The following is a 12,070-nucleotide window of genomic DNA, read 5'->3' on the forward strand; positions in this document are numbered from 1 at the left end:
AGACCAGTTCCCGCTCACTGGCTGAGCGTGGTGCGGGCACAACACCGAGGGTTGCGATCCTGTTACCGGTCAGTAAAAAAGACAAAAAAGGAAAAAAAAAAAACCATTAAATCAGATCATGTCACTCCTGTGCTCAAAACCCTCCACTGGGGCCGGCCCGTGGCTCACTCGGGAGAGTGCGGTGCTGATGACACCAAGGCCCCGGGTTCGGATCCCATATAGGGATGGCCGGTTCGCTCACTGGCTGAGCGTGGTGCTGACAACACCAAGTCAAGGGTTAAGATCCCCTTACCGGTCATCTTTTAAAAAAAACAAAACAAAACAAAACAAAACCCTCCACTGACTCCTCATCTCACTCAGAGGAAGCAAAGCTGCCCAGGGGCCCAGAGGCCCTGCACCCTGACTGGCCCTTCCTCATCCCTGGCCCCGCCCCACTTCGCCCCACCTCCACCCACTTGTCCCTCAGCCCCTCTACGCTGGCCCTCACAGTGCCTTCTGTGCTGCAGCCTTGTCATGCCTCCTGACCTCTGCACTGGCTGTTTCACCCAGAAGGCTTTTCTTCAGAGATCTTTGCACACTCATTCCTTTGCCTCCTGGCAGATCTCTGCTTAACTATGACTCTTAGTAGATTCTTTCCTGATCTTTTTGTGTAAAAGTAGCAACCTTATGTCGACCTACAGATGAATGGATAAATAAAACCTGGTCTAGCCATACAATGGAATATTATTCAGCCTTAGAAAGGAAGGAAGTTCTGGGCCGGCCTGTGGCTCACTCGGGAGAGTGCGGTGCTGATAACACCAAGGCCACGGGTTCGGATCCCATATAGGGATGGGTGGTTGGCTCACCTGGGAGAGCGTGGTACTGACAACACCAAGTCAAGGGATAAGATCCCCTTACTGGTCATCTTTTTTTTTAAAAAAAAAAAAAAGGAAGGAAGTTCTGACATAAGCCACAACACGGATGAAACTTCAGGACATATTCCACACCCGGCACAAAAGAGCTTTCCTAACGCAGAGGGGGTGGCAAAGGCTACTGTGACACCCTCCCATTTCAGCTGGTGAGGCACCAGGTTGTAAGCTGAAGCTGGCTCTCATAGGAATGAGGGCTGCCGGGGGGCTGTGGAAATGGGCAGCCCACTGTGTTGTGGGGGCTCCATCGGGGGAGGAGGGGGAGGACAGTTCTGGGCTCACCCAGCCACCATGCAGACCCCAAGTCCTGATGGCCTTCTGGGGCACCTACTTGCCCTACCCACCAGCCTTGTGGCTTTGCCCAGGTGTGTGTGTGGGGGGGGGTGGCATGCCCACCCTCCAGTCCAGCCCAGGGTGGTAGCAGCAAAGCGTGGCATTGCCTCAGTTTCTTACAAAAAATTCATCATAATAATATTAATAATAATATACTCGACACTGTAGGGCTGGGGCGCTGTCCAGGAGTCCGTAGGCAGGCAGGGGCCTACGAGGGGCAGGGGCGCGTGTTGGCCCCTGCCTGGGCGCGGTGCTGCAGGTCCAGGGGCTGTGGGGGCAGGCCGCCGGGCCGGGCTGAGTGCAGCACCAGATTCTTGACACAGCCTGTGATGCCCGAGGAGAATCTGCCCCCAGTCAGTGTGGCCACATCGGTGGCTCCACCTGTGGGGAGGGGAGAGGAGAGGGCCTGAGAGCTCCAGAAGCCCAGGAGGTGAGGAAGGCCAGGTGTGCTCCAGCTGTGCCGGAGCCCCATTCCCTCCCTGGCCCCAAGGAGGAGCTCCAGGCCTGTGCCCAGGACTTACCGATGTAGATGCTGCCCTTGGTGTTGACTGCCACATTAGGGCCTGGGGACTGGCCACTCACCAGCTCCTCACCGTCCACCTGGATGGAGCCTCTACGGCCCTGTCTGCAGTGGAATTGGGTCAGCCCCTTACCACAAATCCCCCTGTCCTCCCCAGCCCAACAACAGAGTCCCATCGCTGTGGCACTGAGACTCCAGACAGAGAGGTCTGCCCCTGCTGTCTGAGTTCTTTCTTTCCCCCACTGGGTGGGGGAATCTGACCCCACAAACAGCTTCCTCTTCCCTCTGCCCAGTTTTCTCCATCCCTACAGGTGCTCACCTGCCCCAGCAGAGTCTGGCCTGGAAGTCTGTGCTCTGGCTGGTGGGTTTTCCCCCATCCCAGCTTCAAGTTGTCTCCCCAGAGCTCAATGCCTGTCTCCCTGCCCATCGTGGGGGGTGTCCTGTCCCCCTCTAGAACTCTGGGCCCCTTTCCCTAGAGCCTGGCTGGGCTCCCTTACCGTAGTGCTGTCACCCGATGCCATTCTCCATCATTGATGGGGTCCTCAGAGACAAGGCGGGCCTCCCCACTGCCCAGCTGGTAGCTGCAGTCAAACAGGCCCAAGAAGGTATGAGCTGGGGCAGGACTGGGGGTGGGGTGGGGATGGTGGTGGTGGTGTGTGGCTGGAGGGATGGGGGCTGCAGCTTCCCATGTGGGGAGCCATGAGGCTGGTAAGAGGGGAAGCAAGTGGGGGAAAGGGGGAGGAGACAGGGAAGGGAGAGGGAGGGTCAGGTGCCAGGACCCACCTGAAGACAAGGTGCCCATCCTGAAGCCCGAGGCTGATGAAGTCCTTGCCTCGGCTGCCCTCTCCCACCACCTGCCAAGGAAGCACAGGGTCTCTGGGATCCCCAACCTGGAGAGCTAAGGCCCCCAAAGCTGTAGCCTCTGTTTTCTTCTCTCCCTACTGCCCTGGCCATCAGGAAGGCAGCCTCCTGCCTCAGGAAGCCTGAGACTCCAGGCCGGGTGCCAATACTCCTGCCAAGGAAGCACAGGGTCTCTGGGATCCCCAACCTGGAGAGCTAAGGCCCCCAAAGCTGTAGCCTCTGTTTTCTTCTCTCCCTACTGCCCTGGCCATCAGGAAGGCAGCCTCCTGCCTCAGGAAGCCTGAGACTCCGGGCCGGGTGCCAATACTCACCACGCCCTGCCACAGCAGGAGGCCGCTGGCCGTGCTGGTCCGAACCTCCAGCTCGATGGTCTCGGGCACTTCGGGAAGGCTGTGGCGTAGGAGTGCATGAGGGGACAGAAGTCCCAGATTGCCATCCTTCCCCGTGGGCCCACAGACCCTCCCAACCTGACTCACCTCCTGGAGAAGATGCTGCTAGGGAGGGCTAGGAAGCCATCATCATGGAAATAGGCACCATACTGCCCAGGGGCATCTGCAGGAGAATGTGGGGTGGTAAGACACCTGCTCCCCCACATCAGGCATTCCCCCGACCCCACCGCTGCTCCCACATGTACGACTGCTGGGGGCTCTGAACTTGCAATCCCTGGATACCCAAGGGGACCGTCGACAGACGCAGGGGGCCTGTGAACTTGGTTGGGAAAACATTACGTCTCTATTTTCACTCACTTCTCACTGAAATTTAGCAGTTCCTTCCGTTGTAGGTGTAGGAAACACACCAAAGTAGTAGTAGCAGGACCTGTGATTCTGTCAACTAATATTTGCTTATCACATTACAGTAGTTGCAATTATTTCAAAATACTGTTTATGCTTATTACTATTTCAAAGTTGCGATAGCTATTAAGACCACAACTAGATCTTGTTTTCAAACCCTGGACCTTGGTGTTACCAGGACCATGCTCTAACAATTGAGCTAACCAGCCAGCCCTAGATCTTGTTGTATAATGTGTTAATAAAGAAGCATATATATTACAAATAAAAAAAATTTTAAAATATTTTGATAACTTTATTTCAGTATAATTAATTTCCTTTGAAATCCTATTTATTTTATTCTATGCACTCAATAGGATCCATGTAGGGTGACCAACCATCGCTGTTTGCCAGGTTCTGTCTGGCTGTTGCTGTGAAAGTCCCACATCCCAAGAAACCCCTTAGTCCTGATAAAACTGGAACAGTTGGTTTCCTTAGACCACAGCAATAAACAGTTCAGAGCCTTTGTGTTCTCTCCATCTTAGAGATGGGAAGACAGGCTCAGTGTGGGTGACCTGCCCAGGAAATGGGGAGCCTGGATTGCAGCCTGGGCCTTTTGGCTCCAACGTCCATACTGTGTGTGGCTCTACCATCTCCAGCCCTATCTGCTCTCTACCCACCCCACAGGCCAGCACTGGCCACGGTAGGATCGGTAACTACAAGGGCAGGGGATACGCTGTCACTTTCCACCAAATGGTGAGGATAACATTTACCAAGCTCCTACTATGTGCCTGTGCAGGGAGCTTCACATACAGCTATAAACATCAGTTCATTTAACTGAATCCTTATAAGAACCCTATGAATTAGGTATAATATTAACAAAAGCTAACCTTCTATATCCACTCTGTACCAGACATTGTTCTAACCATTTTAAATACATTAAACAATTTTACTCGCTCACAAAATTTTGCCCAAAGCCTTATGGAAAGATGTTACTTATCTCTATTTTATACATGAAGAAACTGAGGCACAGAGAGGTTACGTGACTCACCCAAAGTCACACAGCTAGTAAGTGGTAGGGTTAGGATTTGAACCCAGGCAGGCTGGCTCCAGAGTCCATGCTCTTAACCACTCTAGCACGGCCTCTCATAGTAGTGGTAAGTAAGAAAAGCTATGTCTGTGAAGGAGTTATCACAGTCCCTGTAAAAGTTCAATAAACATTCACCCTTTATCTTTGCTTTTAAACAGACAGTGGAGGGGGCCGTCCCGGTGGCGCACTGGATAGTGCGCCGCTTGGGAAGCGCGGCGGCACTCCCGCCCGAGGGTTCGGATCCCACATACAGACCGGTTCCCGCTCACTGGCTGAGCGAGGCGCGGGGGCAACACCGAGGGTTGCGATCCCGCTGCCGGTCCCCGGTCCGGTACGGAGGCAACACTGAGGGTTGCGATCCGTTGCCGGACACGGAAAAAGACAAAAAATAAAAAAATAAAAAAAAAATAAACAGACAGTGGAGACAACCAGCTAGCTCAGTCGATAGAATGTAAGCCTCTTAAACAGATCGTGGAATCCTTGAGAATGAGGGTCCTGCCACGTCCATCTAGTATTCACTGCTCCCAGGGCAAGGATGGACACATGATATATGTCTGTTAACTAAATACATGAATACGGAGAAGGAAACTGAGGTCAGAGTGGTTCAAAAGCCTACCCAAGGTCACCTGGCCAGAAAGTATGGGGCAGGACCCAGCTCTGTGTGGCTGTGTTCTTCTTTATCTGCCTATCTGTGCCCAGCAAGCCCCTCACAGGCCTGTTTTGCTCAGGGGGCAGAACTGAGGGCATGGGGAAACTGGAAGAGGTCACTAAGAGACTAAAGCCAGGGAGAAGACAAACCCACATAGTATGTACCCACTGGCCACAGCAAGTACATACCATTGCCCCCACTGCCTTCAAGATGCCAATCGGACTCCGCTGTGCCATGTCCAGAGCCTATGGGGAAGGGCGGGGATCCAGTTGGTAGACACAGACACCTGTGGGTACTGTGTCCAGTCTCAGAACCCCAAGAGGAAAGTGGAGAGAAGCTAGGACTGAGTACCTTGTTGACAGCGTGGGCCAGAGAAGCCAGGGAGACAGAGGCAGCGTGTGCCCTGGCAGGTGCCCCCATGCAGACAGGGCTCACGGAGCTGGCAGGGGTTCTCCTCATGCTCACAGAGGTCTCCTGTGGGCCAGGGCAGAGGTGGGTGGGCATGGGCTGGAGGTACCGCTGACCACCTGTGCCCCTCCCCCTGGGCACCCTGGGCAGGCTTTCCCACCTTTGAAGCCGTCTCGACACAGGCACTGGAACTCGTACTCGCCGGCGGGCATGCATGTGGCACCGTTCTGGCAAGGCTGGCGCTCACAGGGGGAGCTGTCATAGCACTGCCCAATGCCCCTGCTGCCGAGGAAGCTGTAGGTGAGGTCCAGCCGCTTGCCATTCACTGACACCTGGGGGTACAGGGACACCGAGGGACTAAAGGGGCACAGAAGGCAGAGGCACAGTGTGCCAGCAGAGAGAAGAATACAGCAGCAGGCAGCTGGGAACCCAGGTTGGAGCCTGAGTGGTAATGTGGGATTCTAAGGTGGAGGAGAACGTTCATCCATGCAGTGAACTCTCAGCACAGCCTTCAAATGTGGTGCTGTTATCCCCATTGTACAGGGGTGGAAGCCGAGGCTCAGGGGTGAGGTGTCAGGTCCCAGGCCCCGGACTGGCTGCAGGAGAGGTTTGCACGCTCCCTCCCACTTGTCCTCTGGAGGCTGCTCCTCACCTCGCCCACACAGCCGCGGAAGTGAGCACTGACATTGGTGGCTGGGGACAGCTGCACGGAGGGCTCCACGCCACCCAGGTAGAGGAGGGTATGCAGGTTAAGGCCCTGGCTCTTGCCGGGCGAGGAGCGCAGGACGGGGCGCCCGCCATTCACCCGCAGGCTGCCGTCCTTGTTGAGGCGCTCTGCAGACACGTGGTGCCAGCGGCCCAGGGCCAGCGACTCGGTGCTCCGCAGAACGGCCAACCCTGGGGAGGACCCCGGCAAGGCTGAGCACACAGGGGACTTCCTGCCCTGCCCCACCACATACAGGGACTTGAGCAGGTGGGAAACATTCTATAGCCTTCTCGTAGTCCAAATGAGGAACCCAAGGCTGAGAGAAGTCTAGGGACTAGCCTAAAGTCACACACAGAGAGAAGAAACGTGCATGAACAGGGGACTTCTTTTGGTCTGACTCCTGAATTTATTCCTCTGAGCCTCCTTGGGACATGGAGAGCTAACAAGGGCACACAGCTTGGCATCCTGAGGCCTGTCTGCATTTGGTGCCCAGTGCTTACCTGACCCCAACTCATATCGGAACTCCAGGTGGCCGCCAACCATCGCCAGGGACACGAAGTCCTCCACAGGCCCACTCTTCCCCCCGCTGAACAGCAAGATTCCGTCGGCTGCAAGTGGCTTGAACTCCAAGTCCAGGCGTAGCTCGTGGTGTGTGTTGGTGAGGGCGGGCAGCGCCAGGTAGGAGCCGGTGCCCGACATGGAGGGGGTTGTCACTGTCAAACCTGTAGCAGCCACAGCTCAGCCAGGGGCAGGGGGGATACCAGAGTCCCGGGTGGGATCCAGCTACCAGCCTTCCTCTGGAGTCCCTGCCCACCTTGCTCTGTAGCCATGGAGGCTCAGGACCAGCTGCGCAGTGGCTGTAGCAGCACATGAGCCCCTACCCCCAGCAGCGCAGGTGAGGCCGGGAGCGTCTCCAGTTAGACAGGGCTCCTCTCTGGGGCCCTTTTGTAAGGGATTTAAGCTGGGCACAATGCCCGGGTGACTGAGATCTTCTGGCTCTGGAATAATCTTATTATCCGCAGGGCCCATCATGGCCTCCAAGGGCCCTGCTCAGCTTCCCCGGCCATTGCTGAGACCCAGGGGGTCTCAGGTCTGGCTCCACTCACCTTCCTCACACCTTATCCCTGAGCGGCCCAGGTGGCAGCGGCAGGTATAGCCTCGACCGTCAGGCCGGTTCACACAGGTGGCGTCGGGCCCACAGGCCTCTGGGGACATACAGGCCAGTGAGGAGGACATCAAGCTGGCTCAGGAGAGCGTGGGGCCCTGATGCCAAAGCCCTGCCCATTGTACCCTGGGGACCTCAGCTAGCGAGGGCCAGGCCAGCCTGGGAGGGCTGCCCAGGTTGACTGAGGAGGAGAGGGCGGATCAGCACAAGGGGGCAGCTAGAGGATGCCAGGCTGGGGGACGCAGGGGAATGTGAGCGAGGGGCTCTGTGCGAGTGTGCTGTTCCTCAAAGACTGCGTCTGGGTAACAGTGGGGGCCAGTAGTGCCCGGGTGGCCACAAGGAGAGGAGAGGTAAGAACCTGCTTAACGGCAACAGATGGGGGCGAGCACCTGGCAGCAGTGATGGGGGTGGAGTGGGCTGAGCACCAGGTGGCAGAGGTGGGAGACCAGTATCTGGCAGGGGTGGTCCATCCTTGGGTAGGAGTGGTGGAGTGTGGAAGTGCCCCAGCCGTTGGGATGGGGGTGTACAAAGGGGCAGCAAGGGGCAGAGGCAGGCACCCAGGGCAACAGTGATGGGCAGGGGCCGGGGAGACATACCTGGGTGGCAGTGCAGGGCCTGCGAGTGCTCGCAGCGGCTCCCAGTGAAGCCAGCTGGGCACACACACACGTAGCTGCTGCTCTCTGAGTCCTGGCACTGGCCTCCATTCTGCAAAGCAGCCCCCAGAAGTCAGGCCAAGAACACTTAGCCCTCCCCCTTCCCCTCGGGGGCCAGCCACGCTGAGGGCAGCAGCCAGGGGCAGCCTGGTGGTGTGTGGGTGTGGAGTCACCTGGCAGGGCCGGTCCCGACAGGTGGGGCAGTGGGAGATGCCGTGCACCGTGAGGTTGAGGTCATGGAAGATGATCTCCTCGCCCTGGATAAGCAGCTCCCGGACACAGCCTGTGGGGCAGGCAGGCAAGATGGGCAAGGGGCAGGTGGCTGGTGAGCCTGCCCAGCCCTGGCGCACACCTGCCGTGTCTTCCCAGCCAGTCACGTGAGGCTTGGCCCCGGTGGGAGGTGGGGAGGGGATTCACCTATGAAGCCACTGCTCAGCCCCGCCTTGGGGATAGCACCATAGTCAGGGTAGCCTCCAAGGTAGAGTTCCTCGTTCAGGTCCAGGCCCTGGAACTTGCCCTGGGGAGGTGGGGAAGTCAGGACTCATAGATGGAGGCTGGGCAGGGGTAGATGGGGGCTGGGAATAGGGAGAAGAGTCAGGTCTCACCTGGGAGGTCCCATTGACTGGGGCCAGGGTGCCCACAATGAGGGAGCCCTGGGTGAGGCTGCGCAGCAGGGTCACGGTGTGGAACTGTCCTAGCACCAGTGGTGTGGGGTGGCGGATGGTGGCCATGCCAGAGCCTGCATCAAATCTGCTCCATGGGGCAGGGCCAGGGCAGGAAAAAGTGAACACAGTGTTTGTAAGAAGGGCCAGGGAAAGGGCCCAGCCTGGGCAAAGGGGCACCAGAGGAGGGACGTCACCATTTCCTGCAGTCTGGGCTCTGGTGATGCTCTAGTCCTTGTCCCTGCCTTGTCCTCCCACCCCATCACCCACTCCCAGCTTGCTCCTCCCTGACCCTTCCCCAGGTCTTCTCTCTGCACGTCCTTTCCCTGGGATCTTTTCTAGAGCAGCCTACAGGGTCCTGCAACCTAGCACCTGACTTCACTGTCCCTCTGGGTACCCCTCTCTAACCTGAGATTACCTTGTTTCTTTGTTTATGGCTTGTCTTCCCCAACTAGAATATACATTCCCACAAGGGCCAGAACTTGATCTGTCTTGTTCACGCCTGTATCAGTGCTTGGTACACGTAGATGTTGGTGAACAACTGTCGAATGAACGATGAATTCTGGCCCGCAGCCGTCCCAAGTGGGAGGCTGCTCCCGCTTCCACCTGATTGGCCTACGGTGCCTGCTCCAGCAGATCGAGTGGTCCCCGAGGATAACAACCATATTTCCTCCCTGCTCCAGAATCTTCTTTGGACTCGCATCACTCAGCCCAGGGTAGCATATGCCTGACTAAAGCCCTGTGTCCAGTCCTCCAGCTCTGCTTTGCCCCATTAATGGGGAGGTCAAGGGTCTCACCGGAACTCAGGCCTTCCGCCCACGAGGCCGAAGGAGATGAAGTCGGGCTGCCTGCTGGCCAGGTTGGTGGGGCCGCCTGGGATCCGCTTCTGCCCATTGTAGAGCAGCATCCCTGGGTGGGCACAGCTGTGTGAGGGGCCTGCCATCCCCACCCCAAGAACGACTCTTTTTTTTTTTTAAAGATGACCGGTAAGGGGATCTCAACCCTTGGCTTGGTGTTGTCAACACCATGCTCAGCTAGTGAGCCAACCGGCCATCCCTATATAGGATCCGAACCCGTGGCCTCGGTGTTATCAGCACCACACTCTCCTGAGTGAGCCATGGGCTGGCCCTCCAAGAACGACTCTTGACTCCTGTCCCTCCCTTTGGCACACCTCACACGGCAAGGGCCTTCTCACTATCCCAGGATTGGAGCCCTAAATAGAAGGGTCCCAGAAAGAAAGTGAACTTGCTTCATGCACACTGCAGAGTCTAACTAAAGGAGGGAGGGAAGCGGAGACTCACCCGAGTAGAGAAGGAGGCCTGAACAGTGAAAGTCAGAGACCCGCGAGAGAGAAGAGAGAGAGAGGAGAGGGTGAGATGGGAGACAAAGGAGGGAGCAGAGACGGGGGAGGAGGATGGGGCAGGAGGGCTGGACACTGAGGTGCCAGTGGCAGAGGGAGATGTCACAGAGGTAGCATGGAGAAGAGAGGAGGCACGAGAGGGCCCATGGCAGGAGGCCCACAGGCCTGGGGGCTCCTGGGCAGGGAGGGCTGAGGGAGCTGGCAAGACTGGGGGGCAAGATGGAAGTTACTCTACAAGATCCCTCACCCCGGGCCAGCCCCCACAAATCAACTCCTCCCCTGCTCACCATCGGCTGAGTCAGGCCGGAAGGTGACCTTGATCTCAAACTTCCTGTAGGCATCCTTGATGGTGGGCAGCGGCAGGAAGGAGTGGGGAGTCTGTGTGAAGTAGGGCACCACCCGCTCTGCCAGCAGAGAGCACAGTTAGAGACGATGCCCACCAGGGAGTGGGCAGGGCACTGTCAATTCTGCGGGGGTGATGTTGTCTTACCTGGCACCTGAAGGTGGGCAAAGGCTTTCACCTTGCCCTGGCGGTTGGTGGCAGTGCAGACATAGGTACCTGCATCCTGGGGGCGGACCGAGGGCAGCATCAGCATGTTGTTCTCGAGGCGGCTGTCAGGTGGCAGGCTGCCATCCACCTGCAAACGCACCAGCACTGAGGACCCTGGCCTCGGCCCACACCTGCCATGGGGCCTGCCTCCCACCTCTGCCACAGGCCCAGGTCCAAACACCGAGCATTTACTTTGTGCCAAGCGTTTGCCAGATCCTGAGGGCACTTAGATAATTCCGTCCTGGTACTGGCCCTGCAGGCATGCCTGCTTGTCCCCTGCCCAGCATTTACCTTGCTCCAGGTGATGTCAGGAGTGGGGTAGCCCGAGGCCATGCAGGGGAAGACAGCTGCAGAGCCAGCAGGCACACGGACCTCTGGGGGTGTTGAGATCTGGGGCAAGGCTGAGAGGGGGAAGGAGACACAGGCCATCAACACAGTGATAGCCCCAATTTGTGTGCCCAGCCTGTGCCCTGACTCCTCTAACCCTTACACTATCCCTTGAAGGGGGCACTATGTCCCATTTTACAGATGAGGAAACTGTGGCTTAGAGGGGAGAGTAGCTGCTCACTCCTGGTGGCACAGATGGAACTGGGCAGGGATGGGTCCGCTTGACCTCTTTGCCACACGTGAGCAGACAATTGTGCAGCCTTTTGGGGACCTGAAAAGGGGGCACTAGGGCATATGGGTGACTAGGTTTGGGGACAAGTCATAGGATTTGAGGTAAAAAGGAATTGCCTTTAAAGAAAACACAGTGTTTGTGTCTGCCCTGCATCTGTGGTCCTTGTTTTACTCTCTGTTATGTCTGTTTTGTGTTCACGTTATGTCTTTGCATTAGACTGGGCTGTAGATCTCCCCAATCAGAGCAGACACTCCCTGTAGGGGGGGACTCAGCATCTCTTTTCTTCCTGATACCCTATGGCATGGCTATTTCCCTGTAAGTTCCAACCTGCCCCAGGGGAACACTCACTTTCATCCACTTGTTATGAAACCTGTCCCTTATGTACACATAAAAGAAAATCCCCCACGAGAGCAGAAAGGAAGAGGGAAGCAGGCAGGGCAGGAGATGGCAGCACGAGAAGTCCCTGCCCAGCTCCCATCCCCCCACAAAGGTCCCTGCCAGCCTTCACCTTGCACGAGCAGCAGCACGTGGGATTGCGTAGTGCCGGCAGCATTGGTGGCGGTGCAGCGGTACTGTCCTGCGTCAGCCAGTTCCACGTGAGCAATCCTGATAACGCTTCCACTCTGCACGATGCCAGGCCGCAGGCGCCCTCCAACTTTGCTCCATGTCACCTGAGGCTTGGGGTCACCCAGTGCCAGGCACTCGAACTCCACGGCATGGCCGACCACCACGGTCTGCACGGAGGTCCGGATGTTGATGAGCACTGAGGGCAGGGCTGGGGGAGGAGGGAGGCAGAGGGACAGTGAGGCTGGCCACCAT

At 57.2% G+C, this 12,070-nt stretch overlaps 1 protein-coding gene across 1 annotated transcript in view; it reads right to left on the reverse strand.

Moving 5' to 3' along the window:
• Positions 1-1,353: 1,353 nt before the first annotated feature.
• The window catches only part of HSPG2 (heparan sulfate proteoglycan 2), a 77,627-nt gene continuing 66,910 nt past the window's right edge, over positions 1,354-12,070 (reverse strand). The window contains exons 79-99 of the mRNA XM_008591921.1: positions 11,760-12,026; positions 10,924-11,033; positions 10,573-10,720; positions 10,370-10,486; positions 9,520-9,631; positions 8,666-8,810; positions 8,478-8,577; positions 8,234-8,343; positions 8,004-8,112; positions 7,349-7,447; positions 6,743-6,964; positions 6,189-6,433; positions 5,697-5,868; positions 5,480-5,602; positions 5,317-5,373; positions 3,099-3,174; positions 2,934-3,012; positions 2,545-2,615; positions 2,259-2,342; positions 1,763-1,866; positions 1,354-1,622 (exon numbers count right to left, since the gene is read on the reverse strand). Of these exons, the coding sequence (XP_008590143.1) occupies positions 1,450-1,622; positions 1,763-1,866; positions 2,259-2,342; positions 2,545-2,615; positions 2,934-3,012; positions 3,099-3,174; positions 5,317-5,373; positions 5,480-5,602; positions 5,697-5,868; positions 6,189-6,433; positions 6,743-6,964; positions 7,349-7,447; positions 8,004-8,112; positions 8,234-8,343; positions 8,478-8,577; positions 8,666-8,810; positions 9,520-9,631; positions 10,370-10,486; positions 10,573-10,720; positions 10,924-11,033; positions 11,760-12,026 (2,723 nt within the window). The 3' untranslated portion in view covers positions 1,354-1,449. The remainder of the gene's footprint in view (positions 1,623-1,762; positions 1,867-2,258; positions 2,343-2,544; positions 2,616-2,933; positions 3,013-3,098; positions 3,175-5,316; positions 5,374-5,479; positions 5,603-5,696; positions 5,869-6,188; positions 6,434-6,742; positions 6,965-7,348; positions 7,448-8,003; positions 8,113-8,233; positions 8,344-8,477; positions 8,578-8,665; positions 8,811-9,519; positions 9,632-10,369; positions 10,487-10,572; positions 10,721-10,923; positions 11,034-11,759; positions 12,027-12,070) is intronic.

This window comes from Galeopterus variegatus, unplaced genomic scaffold, assembly GCF_000696425.1.
Source record: "Galeopterus variegatus unplaced genomic scaffold, G_variegatus-3.0.2 Scaffold7405, whole genome shotgun sequence".
NCBI lineage: Eukaryota > Metazoa > Chordata > Mammalia > Dermoptera > Cynocephalidae > Galeopterus > Galeopterus variegatus.